This window comes from Crocodylus porosus, unplaced genomic scaffold (genome assembly GCF_001723895.1).
Source record: "Crocodylus porosus isolate Cpor-Errol unplaced genomic scaffold, CroPor_comp1, whole genome shotgun sequence".
Taxonomy (NCBI): domain Eukaryota; kingdom Metazoa; phylum Chordata; order Crocodylia; family Crocodylidae; genus Crocodylus; species Crocodylus porosus.
In genome coordinates, this window is record NW_017728951.1 from 36,813,180 (window position 1) to 36,832,452 (window position 19,273).

Below are 19,273 nucleotides of genomic sequence, written 5' to 3' on the forward strand. Positions count from 1 at the left end.
TGGCCCAGCCCCGGAGTTAGGGGGCAGTGAGAAGCCCCGGAGTTAGGGGGCAGTGAGGAGCCCCGGAGCTAGAAGGAGGAGCCCGGAGCTAGGGGGCAGTGAGGAGCCCCAAGAGTGAGACGGGGTGGCTAGGAGCCCCAAGGACAAACGAAGGGCTGAGACATAATAACATGGCCCAAGTTAGATCATACAGGCACCATCTGCGAGGCTTGGGCTGCAGTGCAGGGGAGGAAAAGGATCCGCAGGCAGCGCCCCCTGCCATTGAGGCGCACAAAAATGGGCAGCCTCCCACTAATTCCAATCAACCATCAATTATAAGTAAGATCAAGTCGTAGCAGGCGAGAGTGGGCAGGCGATTGGCCCATTGCAGGAGGACGGAGCCGCGCGTCCGGAGAGGCTTTGAAAGTGGTGCTCCTGTTACACACACATTCACCCTTTAGTGTGAGGTCGGCAAATCTTAGGCTGAGTTCCATCATTTTTAAACTATTTTTTATTCTGTGTGCTGAACTTCTGTTCTGTTACAGGTATAGACCAATTTCTGATGGTTTATACTAGTAAACGTGGAATGTCTGTACTTGGTCCTGATGTTGCTACTGATCTGACAACAAATGAACCATTTCATATCTGTCTGGCTTAGGGTCAGTTCCCCCCAGATTCATGAAGAATTCCCCTCTTGGTACCACCAAGCACCTTTTATTGTTGCCCCCATATTCTAGGGCCCTCTTGGAAAGGATTGCTCACTGATACCCCTAGGTCTTTCCTGCAAGGTTTTGCTCCATATATTCCTGTTGACTTCTCAGCTCTTTCTTGACCGCTACTTATCCCTTTCCTCTTAGTGTTATCTGCAAACATTAACTCAGCAAACTAGGAGTGCCCAGGCAAAGCCCCTTTTTCATTTGAATCTATTCCAGTCTCCTTGGATTTTTAATAATGTTTGAGGTTTTTCTCTAAGCAGTGCTTTACTAACAGCTAGTCACACTCCTGTGGAATGGGCCAGTATTATCCCCATAGAGGAGCATAAATTGAGGTACAGGGAGGTGAATAACTTGACTCAAACTAGAGAAATTTCTGTCCACAGTAGAATTAGAATTCAGACATTTCTGACTCTAAGTCCAGACAGACTCTTAGTCTTTAGTCAGATTATTTGGTTTCTGAGTTTCCAGTTAAATAGTGGAATATTAAAGTATATTCAGCCACCTACTGAATATAGTGGAAAGCTCCAAAGTCCTGATTATCTCCCTGTTCTGTCTCATCCTCATCCCTAACACTGTTTTCATATTCCGCTTTTTATTTATCTGGTCATTAATGCAGTTTATCAGTCTGGCCCTGGTCTGGTTTGACCATTGACCTTTCTGGATATGTTATTGGATATTTCAGTAAACCTATCAGAGATTTCACCCCCAACATTATCTCCTCCTCTCTCCCATAGGCAGATCTAGGATTTTGAAAAGGGGGGTGCGGGAATAGGCAGGGGATGGGGCCTGTTAGGGGTTCCCCCATGGTCCCAGCCCCCCTCTCCCACCCCTACTTACCGGCTCCGAGTCCAGATGCAGCTCCCTGCTGCAGCCATGAGGGACTGTCTGAATCATCGAAACTTTGAATCTTTGCCAAAGATTCAGAGATTTGAATTGATCTGGACCTTTTAAATGGTTCCCTGATTTGATTTGGAGACAGAATCAGACCAAATCTCCTCTGAATCAAATCACCACCCAAAGCTTCCCAGAGCCCTAATACCTGGAGACAGTCCCTGTATGGGGGTGCTCTTGGTCTGCAAGTGCAACAGGCAGGAGAAAGTGAGAAATGTGAGGTTTGGGAGGGGAAAGTAATAATACAGGAAAGAAGTGGCTAGCAGAAAAATACATAATGATCTGCTGTGTGACCTGGGAGGGGACAAGATCCATTTGGGCTCCTCCAGCGATCACCTGGGGCCCAGACACGCAAGGTTTAGATGCTGTATGTACCTATGAAGAATGAGTGTGATTTTCATGTCAATGTAATTCCCCAGAGGACAGTTGGACACTACATAAAAATCTACTCCTACAATCAGTGTCCTACTTGGGAGTCTCATCTAGGAAGCCAAGTATTGAATTTGCCTGAGTGAACTACTCTTCATCCATAATAGGTTCCCTGCACCCAGTGCCTCAAGGTCATTGCCAGAGCACTGCGGGGAACCTTGCACTACTGACACTGAGATGAGTCTGGCCCAGGTTCTAACACGAGAAGGCTGGCCTAACACAGAGGGCTAAGACTTAGGGAACCTGATTCATGCCTTTGTTCTAATACAAGTGTCCAGTGTGACCTGAGACAGGTCACTTAACCTCCATTTTCCTCCTGTAGAATGAGGCTAATAACACTCCTCATCTGCTTTGGATGGAAAGGATAAATGCATTAAGAGCTCTGCAGTCCTCTGATACTGTGGGAATGGGGCCATATAACTATCTTGCAAAGATTAAATCTTCTCTACATGGGGGTGTTTTTGTTAGTTCTACCAGTGCTCCCTCACGCTACCAATGAGCCCCAGAATACTCCCAACACAAGTGTTTTTAATAGTAATTCCTAGCTCTTACAACGTTTTTAATCCAAGGACATCTTGACAGAATGGAGCTTGGAAAGTTTATGTGTCAGATTCTCTAACGTGGTACTGGGGACAGAACTTGATCATCCAGCCAGGTCCCTTCTGGTACACTGTGCAAACGTGCAATCTATTGGGTGAATAATCTCACACATTTTGCCACAGGAAGTTTATTATTGGTCAGAGGAGGTGAAGTGTTTAGAGGAGCTGTTGAGCAAGCAAAATATGATTTCCATTTTTTTAGCACTTTGTTTTTTCTACAGGATGGAGAATCTGTATGTCAATCGCTTCATGCACATGTTTCAATCATCCTGGAGTGACTTTGCAGATTTTGAGAAGATCTTTGTCCGAATCAGCAATACAATCTCTGGTGGGTTTATCTGGTCACGTTTGCTTCATAGAATAACTTATCATTCATTCACCATCTAAGTACTGGGTGGAGTGGAAACAGCTAGCCTTGAGCTCCTAAGCAATTCTGGCCTGACACAGCTACCCCTTCCATGTCTTGGATACATGCCTAATGAGATTTTCAAAAGCACCTAAAAAAGCTTAGATACCTAAGTAGATGATTGGATTTGATTTTTCAAAATTTTTCCAGTGTACTCAGATGCTTTAAAAAATCCCATTATTTGTATGTCTTCATGTTCTGGCACCATTAGGCACTTTGCAAATGTTGCTCTTCAAGTTTATAGACTTTAATGGCAGCAGGGACAGTTATAATCTTCTACCCTGACTTCCTGCATAACATAGCCCTGAAAATCTGACATAAGCCACCATTTTCAAAACTTCTGTATCCATTTAGAAGCCTAATTCCCTTTGCAAATTCGTGGGTCTTAGGCTTCTCAGTCATGTTGGTACATATTGTCTCTAGTGGGTTATGGAATACAGAAAGATCCCACACAATTTACTGATTCGTTTAATGTGCCTGGCTGGGGGAGTATTTGGTTGATTGCACAATTTCACACTGATTGCGCACTTAATTCATACACCACAATTTTATTTTAAAATTCCTCGCTATGCATATAACACTTCTTAGCTTTACGAAAAACCACACACATTAAAAACACAATACGTATATTAGAAACAATGCTCCAAACACACTTCCTCCTTGAAACGCTATAAAAATTAGTATTACAAAAACAACTACAATTATAAGTAAAGGTAATTTCTCATGGTATACTTACAATCCTAGAATTCCAAGAAACCAAATCTCCAAGGATACTTTCATTCTTTAGTTATGGTTTTAGGGTTGGTCTCAGCAGTGATAGGAAAAAGTCCCCTTCCTTCGGTCCCACTTGGGTGCTCTGCGGCTTCAGCATGAACGGGAGTTCTTGTTCACGGACAGGGTGGTTCAGGGGATCGGTTTGATCCGGCCTGCGCTTGCGATTCTTCCTTCGGTGTTCTGCAAGTGAGGTTACCTCCAAATGGGGATGGTAGGTTACAGTTTTTATTGGGTGAGTTGCCGTCTTGGGCCCCTACTACCCAAACCTGTCACTACTCCCGAATTTGGGCTCGGATCTTTTACCCAACAGATTCCTTTCCTGGGTCGCCTTGGGAAATATTCCATACCACTGCTGTGACCTACTGCCAACCCCTTTCCAAAAGTCCGTAGGTTTCAATCTCTTGGAGCATTTGCCTAAGGGTCACTTTTAGGTTAACTTTGTTAAAGGCCTCTAGTGATAAAATTCAAAACCCAAGACATTCAGCCTGTTCGCTGCAAAGCCTCTAAAGATAAAATTCAGAATCAAGACATTCACCGTGTAGGCAAAAACAAGCAATGACCCTAGATAAAAAGATTAACCTTGCCTTTTTCTAAACTGGCTAATGGGTATTTATTATAAAAATGCAAACTATTACATTCAATATGACACATATGTAGATATTACCCAGAAACTAGTTGGTTTCCAGAAATAACTGAAAATTAGTTTCATTTACTACATCTACTCACAACCAATGTTTGTGGTTTCACAGTTATAGTCATCTCTTTTTAAAAACGTCTCTCCCTTTTCTGCTGTTTGAGAAATCTACATACGCTCAGGAACCTGCTCCAGACCATAGGAGAGAAACAACCCTCAGTAAATAGGGACTGTTTGATGTGATGCCTGTGATAACAGGGGACTAAGCTCAGTGAGCCAGGCAGGCCCATGTTCCAGTACAAAGTGATTCTATACCAAATGCTGACAGAACCAATGAAGAACCCTTTTTTCTCTAATCCATTTTAATTAATTACAGCAAATTTAGCTGTTACTTGAAACAGTGCTATGTAAAGGGTATTCAGAGAAACTGCTGGTGTTCTTCTAATCTCCTTTATGTGCTAGATAAAATTTTTTAAATAAATATCAGCTCCTTGAGTCTATAAAATTTTTAGTTGGGCCTAGAGGGAATTTAACAAGAATAGAAGTACCTCTTGATCTCTAAGACTTGAAACAATGGCCCATAGGACATGCAGAGCTGTTAAAACTGATTACAATAATTTGATACATGTAATGAGAGTATTTCTTCAAAATGCAATTAGATGAATTGCAGATGTAAGCCATTCTAATTTAACATAACGTTTCTGTCCTGATAAATAGGGCTCCGTTTAATGCAGACAGTTGCAAATTCTTAACTTCGGACATCACTTCTAAATCAGTGTGACTATTCACCTGTTTACGCATCAGGGTTGGCAGAATTGCAGCTAATAAAAGATTGGTTCAGATTACTTTTTCTTTTGCAATCCCATGGTTTCCACCCAAGGATGAGCAATATTGACACACTCAGCATAGCCTTCAGGAACAGCTACCTAACCCATCGTGTAATTTGCAGATATAGTGCAAATATAAATTCACAGAAATCCCTAGCCTTTTAATTGTGTTAGAGTGTAGTGATGGTCTTATGATAAAGCACTTTCCATTTAGCACTATATCTCCATATGCCTCTTGTCTTCCTGCTTTCAGATAGGGAAGAAAGCAGCAGCTTTCATTAAAAAGTTCTGACCTGGCTGAAAATAGGAACTACTGGAAAGCAGGTTTTTCTTTTTCTCTGCTATAAGGCATCTACTGGATTTTCACTGTGATTAAACCTATTGAAATGTGATAATGCATTTGCCTGTTTCAAATGTCATAGGCTGAAATGGCAAAGTGACATTATAAAATCAACAACACAATGTAATGGTGGGAAACACATAAAGCTACACAAATGAAACATCACTGAGTTTGGCAGGTCACCCCACTCCAGGGAGGCAGGATCACCCAGTCTTACCCTGACCACTGCCAAGCCCCCCTGTATTTTGCGGTGGAGATGCTCAGCACCCCTGAGTTAATCTCTGGTACCGGTAGGCGTTTGGCCAAACAGCCTTCAGAATGGGTGGCTCGTTTGACCCCAGTACTCTTTCCTGCCGTGGCAGGGGGTTGGACTTGATGATCTGCTCAGGTCCCTTCTGACCCTACAAACTGTGAAACTATGAAACAACAAGTCAAAAAGTAACTAAATGTAATATTTTATTAGTTGTATTTATCTGATCTAAGTGTAAATCCATAATCTCCACTAATGGATGTTATTCATTTTCACATTTAATTATCTCCTTAATACCTTAAACAATCCCACACAGAGCATGTAGAGCTGTTAAAACTGCTTACAATGTTTTGCTGCATATAATGGGATTGCTTCCTCAAAGTACCTTATAAACCACCTTCATCGAAAAGGTTCCTGAATCTTTGACAGACTTTCTGTACCTAAAAATTGCTTCACCCCTCCTGAAATGTTGGCCTCTCGGTGCAGGAATACAGTTGCTGTTTAATAATACATTCACAGCAACTTAGAAATAAAGTTATGAATGTATTATCCATGTAAGAGAAATTTTTAAATCCCTACTATACAAAGCCGTAAAAAAAAAAAGATACTGAACCCCCTCACACCACCTTATTCACTCACTGAGGTGGCCGTGCACACAAACGTACATCCTATAGAGTGCTGTCATTTTGTTTCTTTTTCAGAATATGTGATGCAGCACTGGAAAGAAGACTTTATGTTTGGATACCAGTTCCTGAATGGTTGCAATCCTGTAATGATCAAGAGATGTACAGAGATACCCAAAAAGTTTCCAGTTACCACAAAAATGGTAGAATGTAGCCTGGAGAGAAACCTGACTCTGGAAGAGGAAATAAAGGTACAGCCTTGAATGATTTTGTGCTTGTTCTTTCTCTTTTCATAGTCATAATGCTCCATTGTACTATCTAAAGAGTATAGACAGAAATGTAGATACCTACTTTAATTTATATTAGTCTATATTCCAGTGTAAATGATACTGACATCAGAAATGGATAAATATGCAGGTACCTGGGAGTAGGTTGTTCCAAATCCAGCTTCTATTAGACAAATATCACTATTGCAAAGAAAAAAAACAAACAAACAAAAAAAGCGCTCTAAGGGCAAAGGATTGAGTGGGCCAGGTTGGCCAAACTCCATTCCTACTCTGAGGGGTTTTACTCCCCTTCACATTGCCAGATCAGAAGAGATGAGCCCTAATGGCAAAGTATTGAAGGTGGATAGACTTTTAACTTTCATTCTTAAAGGAAGGTTGTCTCTGCTTGACCAATGGTATGATGTGAAGAAATTTGTGTCACAATATCATAATGGAAGTTCTTGAAAGACTGGCCACTCTTTTGCTAAAACATTCAGTGGGCACATCTACACGAGATGCTAAATGCACAGTAGTCAAATAATATTGCTCAGTAGCATGTCACAGCATAAAACAGTTCTAATACACTACTGCACAGTATTATTAGGCTACTGTGCAGTATCATCACTAAACAGGTGTGTGCTGGTGTTACTGTTCAGTAGTGCCAGTTACTGTATATTGATTTAGTACTTGATTAAATCAATGTGAGCACAGAGGTGGAAAGGGATCTTGGAGCCATTATTGACTCCAAGATGAACATGAGCTGACAGCGCCAGACCACAGCCAGCAAAGCCAACCACACCTTGTTGTGTATCCAAAGATGCACCTCAAGCCAGTCCAGAGAAGTGATACACGACATTGGTCAAGCCACAATTGAAGTACTGTGTCCAGTTCTGGGCACTGCACTTTAAGACGTGGCCTGCCTTGAGAGGGTTCAGCGGAGGGCCGCCTTCTTGGTTGGAAGGCAGCAGGGCAGGCCCTATGAGGAGAGGCTGAGGGGCCTGAACCTCTTCAGCCTCAGCAAGCGGAGGCTGAGGGGGGATTTGGTGGCTGCCTACAAACTCGTTAGGGGAGATCAGCAGCAAATAGGAAGGGTCCTATTCCCCCCAGCAGCACCTGGGGTGATGAGGAACAATGGCCAGAAGCTGCTGGAGAATAGGTTCAGGTTAGAGATTAGGAGACACTATTTCACTGTTAGGGTGGCTAGGATCTGGAACCAACTTCCTAGGGAAGTGGTCCTCACTCCTACCTTGGATAAATTCAAAAAGAGGTTGGATTAACACCTGTCTGGGGTCATGTGATCCCAGCGTGTGCTCCTACCAGTGCTGGGGGGTCAGACTAGATAATCTGTTCAGGTCCCTTCTGACCCCAAACTACTTTGAAACTATGAATTATACAAGCACCAAGCTTAATGTGCAGTAACTATGATGCATTCATGAATGTGTAGATGTGGTCAATATTAGTTTCTGCGACTCAAACCAGCTGCTTCAGCTTACATAGTCCATCTATATAAGGCAGAATATAGCTAAGAGCCCATCTGCCAGTTCACTATTGCAGGGCATAAACCAACTTCTAGCTGAGGAGGTTAGAAGAAACTTACCCTATCATGGACTATACTGGGGAGTGCGGGGCTGGGATCTTGCACCTTCCTCTAAAATTGGAGACTGGCAAAGCCTATATCCTGGACTAGATGGCTCACTGCTTTGGTGTGTTAGTTTCCTGGTTTCCTTCCTTTCCTCTCTGTGTCAAAACATGTTGCTTCCTTTTCACTTTTCACAGCAAGGGAATGTTTTCATCGTGGACTATGAACTGCTCGATGGAATTGATGCCAATAAAACAGACCCATGCACAATACAGTACTTGACTGCACCCATCTGCTTGCTTTACAAAAATCTGGAGAATAAAATTGTCCCCATTGCAATCCAGGTAGGTTTGTTGTCTGAGCCTCTAAAGGGCATCTGTATATTGTTGTGGGCAGTATATTAAAAAAGTATTTTTTAACCTTTTCAGCTCAGTCAGGCTTCAGGACCAGACAACCCCATATTCCTCCCTTCAGATTCTACCTATGACTGGTTAATGGCCAAAATTTGGGTTCGCTCTTCTGATTTCCATGTGCATCAGACTGTGACTCATCTCCTGCGGACACACTTAGTTTCTGAAGTATTTAGCATAGCCATGTTCCGGCAACTGCCTTCCGTGCATCCCTTCTTCAAGGTAAGTTCTTGTTTTAAAGAGAGAACATGAACATGGGCATTAGAGGGAATCTCTTTGGTTTGAGGGGAGCTGGGTTAGATGCTGTGAGTCAGTTTATACAGAGGTTTGCAGCTTTTCAGCCAGTTTTCTGTTTTCTTTGAGCACTTATGTTCTGATGAACAAGGCAAAGACCTACCAGTTCTATTGATAATGCACTGGGTTGCATGGCAAGGTGTTGTAGTGTCAGGGTGACCTCTTTTAGGTCTTTAAACTTCACACCCATTTGCCAATAGGTTAAGTTAGAAAAGGTGACTCCAACTGAACTCCTTTCTCATTGTTCTTCCCTTGCCCAGCTCCTGGTGCCCCATATGCGGTTCACCATAGCTATCAACACGAAAGCCAGGGAGCAGCTCATTTGTGAATGTGGTCTCTTTGACAAGGTGAGGCATATACATCTGCTTTGCATCTCCTTTTTGTTCTTCACATTACTCTGGGAATTTTGTGGGTCTTGCACTGTTTTGTTTTTTTTTGTTTGTTCTGCCAAAGTATTCTAAGTACGTGAAACTCATGTGCGCCTGCCCTATGCAGTCAGCATGAAGCCTTCATCTCTAAGTCACCAATTCAAAACTGCTGGAAACCAGTAGTAGCCAAATACCAAGGATACAATTAATTGCCTGGATTTTATGAAATAAGCATTCACAGTTTATATACTATCCAAATGCATTTGCGTATATCTTTACAATTGTCATGTATGTCCTTTTGTAGATAGAGCCAAGCGCTTGATGTATTGTATATTTACAAGGTTATAGGGCAACATTTTCCGAAGTGGCTGAATTACTTGGGAACCAACATTCTGCTTGTTTTAAGTCACTTGAAAAATTAATCTTAGGCTGCTAGGATGTTGGGTATAGCCATGTTGGTCTAAGGACATTGGCAGACAAGATTCTTTAGGTAATTGTGATACCTTTTATTAGACAAGCTACATCTAAATTTATCTAATAAAAGACATCACATTTACCCAAAGAACCTTGTCTACCTCTTAGGCTCCTAATCACTTGATGCCTTAGGACATTTTTTCTTACTGTTCTTGTGTGTCTGATGCATAATAACATTGTTTTGTTAACTATGTGCTCAAACATTACTTCAAAGAATGCTTTACTGGATTTTTGAAGTGTTATTTGCATTAGGATAGGATTATGGCTGAGAAGCACAGTTTCTGATAACAAAAGGAAATAAGCCAAGTATCATTAGATACCCTCCTAAAAGGGGATGATGAAAGCAAGATAAATTTCAGTGGGCCACCAATCCAATGCATAGACCTTGACCACTACTTCCTTTGGTTGCAATGAACGGAAGATCTACAGCTTTATGTTGATGAATGCTGGTTCTGTTGCTGTTACCAGCAAAGAGCCTTTCTACTGTGAGCTGTATTAATGTCACATCTCACAAAGTAAATAGCTTGTCATGGATAAGGAGAAGCCCTTACTACTTCTTTTTACAGAAGATTTGATACCATATTTCATAGGAAAAGAAATTCGAATCCACTTGCCTTGAGCCCAATCCCAGTCCTGGGTAATTGCATGCTTCTTGTCTAAACCACTTCAGAATTTGATGCAGTATTCTTCTTCACCTCTATCCTAAATGTTTTTGTAGCTTTACTATACACTGTTAAGCAGCTAACAAGTTCTACCTCAGAAGTGATTGTGTTAAAGTCCTAAGAACAGTTAGTGCTCTGGGATCCTTGTCATGATGCACAGGTAACATACTATTAGGGGAATGCATAAATGGGGAACAATCAATCTAGGAAAAACAAGGTAATCCTTAAAATGGGTGTGTGAAGATCCAAAACCAAGTGCCCAGTGTCACTTGATTTGGTTATTTCAAAACTATTTGTGCAGAAATAGTGGCTTCTTCTAGAATGGTGTGGGTAGTGGTCTGCTGGCATACCTTCAGCTGGGGATCCGGAAAGCCAGATTGTGAGATCATAGCAGCCTCCTTCATTTAATACTTCTGTTTTCCATATCTCAGGCGAATGCCACGGGAGGAGGTGGACATGTGCAAATGGTGCAGCGAGCAATGAAGGACCTTACCTATAATTCTCTCTGCTTCCCAGAGGCAATCAAAGCCAAAGGGATGGATAGCCAGGAGGATATTCCCTATTACTTTTTCCGGGATGATGGCATCAAAGTGTGGGAAGCCATAAGGAGGTAGGAGAACTTATACGTTGGTGACTGAACTCTAACAAAGATCCACTTGAGCCTCCTGCTCCCAAAGATATTACCTCTGCAGAGCTTTTGGAAGTAAGAATATAAACCTTGTCCTCAGGAGAGAACTGTACTCAAAACCCAAAGGAAGTCTTGCGGAGCCTCTCTTCTGGTTTAAACAAATAAGGTTTCAGTTCCATTGAATTAATCCATTCTTCATCAATCGGTGTGTACCCACAGGAGTTTACACTGGCTTAAAACTCAGTATACACTGAAGTGTTGCAAGCTAGAAAGGCTTGAGGTTTGTGAGGGAGACCAGTGATTCTGACCCTGGGCAGGACAGATTATTGAGTAAAAAGTGCCCCTCTTTCGGCAGTATTTTTGAAGGCTGAATCACATTCTCAGAACTGATGGATTCACCGCATGGCTCTTCCCTTTGGCCATGTGTAGACAAAATGAGTATTTTCCTAAAAGTGTGTGTGTGTGTGTGTGTGTGTGTGTATGTGTTAATTAGTGCAGTAACTTTAAAAGCATATTGGTATCTCTGATCACATGGCCTTTTAAAAAGTGAATTCAGTAAAGGGCATGCCTTTGTATGTGAAAAGTATCAGTGCTTATCAACAATATTTAGAAACTCTGTCATACTGCTATCTTCCATGCCCAGCTCTGGTTTTTGCTATCTCCCTCAGCCATGGTTTCTCTCTGCATATTTCCCTGGAACTCACCTGAAAGAAAAGGAAGTCACGTCTTCCTTGTGGCTGTTTTTTTCAATGCACTCTCTCTGTCTCTATACTGTTCCTTTCCCTTCTCACCCTTCCTGTGTTATCTTGTAGGCCTGTACGAGTAGGCAGCTACTCAATCCAGCTTCAGAACTGGCTGCTTTGGATGCCAGGGATCCAATCTGGAGCTCTGGACCAGGTTTCCACCTTGATCTGGTGGAAGCAGCTCCAAAGCTTAGGAGCTGCCTCGGCAATCCGGACATAGGGTATAATGGGGAATCAATGAAATATCTATAATGTTGTTGTTTTTTGTCCAATTTAGATTAAACTTGCAGGGATGGTAGCATGAAACCTGACAAATTTCAAGAAGATCAGTGCAGGGGTTTGGGGGGAACTGTACCCCAAATTCTTGAAAGCAAAACTCCTGTCATGTCTATGTGTTACACCACAGGGGGGTCAAAACTGCAGGAGTTGTAGCTCTTACTGAGGCCACAAAGCTTGCCAAGTTTCAAGAAGATCGGTGCAGGGGTTTGGGGGGAACTGTACCTCAAGCTGTGGACAAGCAAAACTGGTGCCATGGGTGACACTGCCTGTGTTAAGGCGCAGCAGGCAGGGGTGGTGGCTTCTGCTGAGGTCACGATGCCTGCCAGCTGTCAAGGAGATCAGTGTAGGGGGTTTTTGGGGCCCTGCACCTCTAGCTGCTGACAGACAAAACTCGTGCCATAGGTGCTTGTGGGACTGTCTTGGGGCAGTTGATTGTCTGTATTGATTCTGTCCTCTCCTTAGTCTGGTTTTGTAGGTGCTAATTGATGGCAATTAACTGGCTACATTAGCTATGTCCTGTGTATTGAGCTGGTCCCTGAGTGAATCATGATTGATTGATTGTTTGGTAAATGGTAACACAGTAGCCTAGCAGCCAGGCCTGCAGTAGTGTCTCGTGCCCCAAGAATTTGGGGTGTATTTCCCTCCAAAGCCCTGCACCAATCTTCTTGAAACTTGGCAAGCTTTGTAGCCGCAGCATAGGCTACCACCCCTGCAGTTTTCACCTCCCTATGTTGTAACGTCCAGACACGACATGAGTTTTGCTTTCAGGAATTTGGGGTGCAGTTCCCCCCAAACCCTTCCATCGATCTTATAAATTCAGGGTCAGGGTGGATTGATTTAAACCAAGTTAATTTAAATAATGATTTAAACCAACAAGCCCAAAAGCCCAATTTAAATAATCATTTTTGACTAATTTTCCCATTGCATTTTGTTGTTGTTTTCTAAAGAAAAGTTTATTATCATTGGTTGATATAACAATTAAAACATGTTGATTTACAACTAAATACAGCGTTTACAGTAGATTTTGTACATATGATTCCTAGGTATGCAAACATATATAGCTTAACATATTTGGATTGTTAGAAATCATTCATTTTAGTATGCTATAAAATGGTTAAATATACATTTCTTATTTGATAGATGATTAAACTTTTGCTCATATTTGTATCAAGCTGCATTAAGGTGGCAACTTGAATTTAATTAAACACACAAAACAATCACTTCAAATTTATTAAACAAAACTGTACTATTTTGAATACAGAAACTTTTTATCAGAACATGGTGAACATTTACAACTAACTAATGTAGTAAACACTAGCATTAACTCATAGTATTACAAGTATGAACTGTGTGGTTAGCAAATGAAACCAATTATATCAGGCCAGGGAATTTTTTCTAAAATTCCTGGGTTATTTGAGCTTAAGTTCCTACTTGCTTAATTAGCTTTAAAATGAGCCCAGTCATTTTTTACCTAGTTTGTTTTGAATAATTTTACCCCCCTTTTTGAAAAAAAAATATTGCCTTTTTTCCTAGTTTTAAAACTCATAAATCTCATCTCCCCCCCTTCTATTCATAGACTAGAAGAGGAAAAAAGGTTTCTTCCTTTTTCAACTTCCAATAGATTTCTCAGTTCTGAATGAACAAGTACAAATGAAGAAAATATTCTTTCCTAAGAGACTACTGGTGGCAAAAGGTGGTTTAGTACTTCAACAAATTCTGGTTCCAGGTGCTTTGCTAGTGACTTTCACCAGTTCACTGGTGGGACTTCTTAAAAAACAACATTAGCAAGCTTGTGCTGCATAAATGGTTTAACTCTAGCTCTGAAACTGTTTATGACTGATGGGTGATTAGTAGATGCCCATGTCATAGCAGCATTTTCTTCTTTGGCAGTTAGACATCTTCCCTAGTACTTTGTGTTAAGAATATTGGTAGGAAAATGAAGTGGAGTAAGTATTTGATCCATCCACTTCTTTACTGCCTGAATTTAACTTTGATGTTGGGTATTTCTTTCTTTAATGTTTCTTAAAGTTCTTTCCAAATTTGAACAGCTTCCACAATACAGCAGCAATCCTTCTGTAATGTGTCCAAGGCTATGGAAATAGCCTGTAATGTATTTAGTCCATCTGCTGCATTCCCCTTCAGTCCAATGTTGACTACTCTAGCTGTGATACTTCCTTCAATTCTGTCATGTTTTTCTCCACAGATGATCATCAGAATAGACCAATTCTTAGTAAATAGCTCAGTGCAGTCAACCACTGAATTTCATCATACATCTCTGGGGAGAATTAGCTTGGATCTCCCAGTTCTCTTCAACAAAGTTGAAGCAAACTGGTCATTAAGGAAGTCTTTTCAATAACATTTTCCTTTATTTCTGGAGTACTTGACTCTTGGGCTAAAAGATGCATCAAATGAGCACTGTACCCATAAGTTATAAGTTTCAGGTTTGCTTCAAAATCTTCTTCCAAATTTCTTCTCATTTTTGCTACATTTGCAGCAATAGGTTCTAACACCTGCTATGACTCTGCTGACCCTTCGCATCCAGTAGTACAGACCTCACATCACTTGTACAGTCAAGTATCAGTACATAAATGTTGTGCCATATTCTTAAACCTTTTTCTCAAAAGTTAGATGTTGTGCCTTCCCCCCCCCCCCCTTTTTATATGGAAGAAAATCAGCCTTTAACTCCAGAGTTTTTAGGAGAGGCTCACTGACTCAGCAGTTATTTTATTTAAATTATTTTAATAAATTATATTCAATTTATACCTTAACCAGTGCTGTATTAAATTAATATTTTATTTTAAGATGATTTATTTTTAAAAAGAGAGCTCTAATTATAATTTAAATGAAGAAATCTGATTTTTTAAATCCATCCTATTCAGGGGGCTGTGGGACTGTTTGTAAGTGGCCAGAGGGTGGGGGTCAGACTTCATCCTTCAGTGAGACATCTTTCACTAATGGATAGTTCAGCTGCTGAGTTCTATAAGTTGTACATTTTAGAGTGTTTGTGACACTGGCTGCTTGCAAAAGTTAAAAAAAATGGCACTTTAAATTAAACTTGGCACATTCCCACACTGAGCCCAGTGCATGTCCAGAAGTAGCAGTGTCCTAGTTGGACCTGGATCATCTAATATCTGCATGCATCAGGCACTTTAGTGGGGCTTTTTTGGTGCTTTATTTACTAGCTGATTGACTCAGCTTTAGATAAAGCACCAAAGAACCCCACTAAAGTGTGTGATCTATATAGATGCTGCAGAGCCAGGTTGAAGTAATGTGCTGCTGCTTCCAGTAAAACACTTTTTTGGGGTCTTTTTAACATCTGCAAGCAGCGACTCATCTTTGACCCATTTGTCATAAAGATGCCTATTCCCTCTGAACCTCTTAAATCTAGGGTGCCCTGGATCTACATGGACAGAACAACTGCTTCCATCTCTACTGCTCTTTCTGTAGTTAAATGGTATAGCTTTGGGGCACAGATATGGATCTGGGGCGGGGCAGGTGGGATGTGGTGCTTCATCTAGGGATACATGTCTAAATTTTAATAGCAACACTGGGGCTTCTGATTGGTCAATGCACAGTGAGCATGTAGACATTGGTGCTGGCACCTGTCATTAGAGATGCATTGTGGAAGGGGGCATGAACATCTGTATTTTGCAGATAAAGGGTTACACCACCAAAAAAGTTTGAAAACACTGCCATAGGGAACTTCTCCTAGGTGAATTAGCCTTGGTAGCCTCTGCAGAGGGAGAGAATTTGAGGGAAAACAAGGATTTCTCATGTGATGAAGCTCTTGTTGAGCACCAAGATAAAAAGAGCTCTAATCATAGGGGCCAGGCCAGGAAAAGAAACAAAGAGAAGGATACAAAGGGGAGCTGAGACAAGGTGAAAATAGCATTAAGAAACGAGGGCAGAGATCTAGGCAGCAAGAAAACCTCAAAGAGGAAGGAAAGAAACACTTGACTGAGGACAGTAAAGGAAATGGATAAGGTGGTCAAGGAAGAGGATGTTGAGTGGCATCAGGTCACAGGTGAAAAGCTTAGAGTTGATAGTTGCAAATGAACCAGGGCTGGTGATATGAATCCCCAGCCAAGTCATGCTGCTATCAGAGACTATCCGATGCTCCTTCAAATCCCTCCTGTCCTGAAGGTTGCTGCTATGTCTGCCATTGTGTGTGATGGTCTGTATGTACTCTGAGATGTTGCAGCAAAAGGTCACCAAGAAATAACCTGGGTTCCTTTTTTCCCCCTACCTGCCCTACCTTTTTTCTTTGTTTTGCTGTAACTGAAGCTTTGTAGAGGAGGTGATTGGCATCTACTATGAGAGCGATGAGGTGGTGAGTGAAGACGTGGAGCTGCAAGCCTTCATCAAGGATGTCTATGTCTATGGAATGAAAGGCAACAAAACTTCAGGTGAGAGGCATTCGCCAAGCAAGGGCTGCATTTTCTGCGGTGCCAGCCACCATTCAAAGCCACTTACACAGCAAGTCTTGAACTGTTGGAGATTTCCTTTGTGCTTCTGGGAGACGCAATCTTGTGGGTGCATCTCTGGACTGGGACTCAAAAGAATGAGCCTTGGTTCTTACCTCTACCCCAGATCTCCTGCATGATTCAGGTCAACACCTATGATCTCTCTGTACCTCAGGCCCATTTCTGTACAATGGGGTGGCATACCTTCCATTATCTTGTCTGTTAATATTGTCAGCTCCATGGGACAGGGACTATTTTAATGAGTGACCTCCAGGACAACAGAGCTCCTTCTCAGGTCAGGGTTTCTAACCTCTATTGTAAAACAAAGAACAATAAGTGTGAAAGTATCTTTGAAGACCGACTGCTGCTTCAAACACAAAAGCCCCATTATAAATATCACTCTGCACATCACATTCCTCCAGGGATTAAGAAGCTGATGCCATGCTAGTGACCTGTCTGACGTTCTGGAACCTGTGGTGGTCACAGGACTTTGAAACCATCACTTATCTTTGCTTTCTCCTCTCTCAGCTTCACCTTTCTTGGAAGTAGCTGGCTATATGTGGAAGTGCCCAGAAGGATATAGAGCAGGATATAAATCTAAATAACAACAATGATGATGATAATAATAATCAGGTGGCTTTAATTTTACCCCAAGGGACTGCTGCTCTACTGCTTTTATGACTTTGGCTTTGCAGACGTTTAGGAAAATATGTGCCGCAGGGAGGAGCATCCTGCAAAAGAGAAGGCCTTCCCTTCCACCCTTTATGGCTGTATTCCACAGAAGCTACCTTTATTTGGAAAGGTTTGCTTGATTTAGGCCTCTCAAGTAACTTCCACAATCCCTGTTCTTTGGAGGAGCTGGGCTGTTCCTTGACTTAAGGGAATTCAGTGAGACAGTCGTAGTTCCTCCTGTGGTTTCCCTTCAGATGCCTCACATTTTCATTTCCCCACTTGCCACCATGACTTCATTGCTGCTTCTTGGCCACTCACAATTTCATTGTTATTCTTCCCACGTGAGTCACTTATTCTCAAGGCTTGGTTGCTTTTACAAACAGTGCACAATGGTTTGTTGCTTTGGTGCTGCACTGTCCTACTTGGATTGCAAATTGAAGAGAAGGGGGCCCTTGGTGACTGGTGGTGTCCATGGCTGTGGGGTACCTGGTCTGAGGATAATGTGTGGAATTTAAAAAAAAATGAAGAACAGTGCTGTCCAATTGGTGGCCTATGGGCCACATGCAGTGCCTGATCTCCCAATCTGGGTGCCAATGCCCCCACTCCTCTCCTGTTGCTGCCATCACATCCTCAGGGGTCCTCCACCTCCTTCCTCCAGCTTCTGCTTCTTGTCCCCATCCCTGGGGGTGGGCAGGGCAGTGCAGCCCATGGGGCCAAGGAAGCCAATGGCTGAAGGGCTCTGGGGCACCTGGGGATGCCACCTAGCACACAGGCACAGTATGTGGCCCAGGGGGCACTCACAAGTTGGACAGCTTTGCTGTAGAGTATAATTTTACCTTTAAATAAAACTTTACCCTTGAGATTCTCAAAGCACTTCAAATTATCTTCTTTTCCCTCTTTTAGGATTTCCTAAAACAATCAAGACTCGAGAGAAGCTTTCTGAATATCTAACTGTGGTGATATTTACAGCTTCAGGCCAGCATGCAGCTGTGAATTTTGGTCAGGTATGAGTTTATGAGTTTAGGGGATGGGTACAGCTTACTTTGGTTGGGAGTGTGCAGCTGCAAGGGCCTGGACTGGGATAAAATAATTTTTACTACAGTATATGGCTACACATGACATTGCCTTTCTATTCCAAAAAGACCCTTTAGCCATTTGCAGACTCTAGCTTGCAATTTCCAGGTATACCTTAGGAAAGTCAGACCTCTTTTTTCAGTTTCTAAAGAGGGACCAAATCCATTGGACTAGTATCCAGAATTGGAGTTTCTTAGCTTTAAAGTTTAAGATTGAGCAAAGTGTTCTCATTTCTAAAGTGCCTTAAAGTGATAAAGTCATGTCTACTAGAATGACTGAAGTATCACATATACCACTGGAAGAAGGAATAGCATTTGGTTGGGGATTAGATGGCTAACTGCAACTTCAGCATGGAGTGGGAGAAGTAGGATTTTGCTCATAATGACATGAACAAGAATGCTCTTTATAAGCACAGACCATAGTCACTAGGGCTGTGTGAAGTTTTAGGTGGTGATTCAATTCGGGGGAGATTCAGCCCGATTCAGCGGTTGAATCTCTGAATCAAATCAGGGGACCAATTTAAAGGTCCAAATTGATTCAAAGCTGTCTGAATTTTTGGCAAAGATTCAGAGAGCTTTGATCATTCGGGAGTCCCAGTGGCTGCAGCCGGGAGCTGCAGTCACTCTGAGCTGGTAAGTACTAGGGACGGGGGAGTGAGGGCTGGGGGAAGGACCATAGGGGAAAAGCCCCGGGACTCACAGCTCCTGGTGCAGCCTCAGGACTATGGGGGCTTGTGCAAAGCCCCCAGAGTGGCGTGGGGTAGTGGGGATTGCCCCCCACCGGTAGGAGTGGTGAGTCCTGGAGTTTCTTCAGGGGTTTTTTTGTTTCTTAAAGGGCCGGAGCTGGCCCATGAGAGGCACCCATAAGGAGAGTGTGTGTATGTGTGTGTGTGT

At 42.2% G+C, this 19,273-nt stretch overlaps 1 protein-coding gene across 1 annotated transcript in view; it reads left to right on the forward strand.

Moving 5' to 3' along the window:
- The window catches only part of ALOX5 (arachidonate 5-lipoxygenase), a 45,324-nt gene that overhangs the window by 22,843 nt on the left and 3,208 nt on the right, over positions 1-19,273 (forward strand). The window contains exons 5-12 of the mRNA XM_019556276.1: positions 2,836-2,942; positions 6,547-6,719; positions 8,511-8,657; positions 8,742-8,945; positions 9,278-9,364; positions 10,953-11,131; positions 16,456-16,577; positions 18,210-18,310. Of these exons, the coding sequence (XP_019411821.1) occupies positions 2,836-2,942; positions 6,547-6,719; positions 8,511-8,657; positions 8,742-8,945; positions 9,278-9,364; positions 10,953-11,131; positions 16,456-16,577; positions 18,210-18,310 (1,120 nt within the window). The remainder of the gene's footprint in view (positions 1-2,835; positions 2,943-6,546; positions 6,720-8,510; positions 8,658-8,741; positions 8,946-9,277; positions 9,365-10,952; positions 11,132-16,455; positions 16,578-18,209; positions 18,311-19,273) is intronic.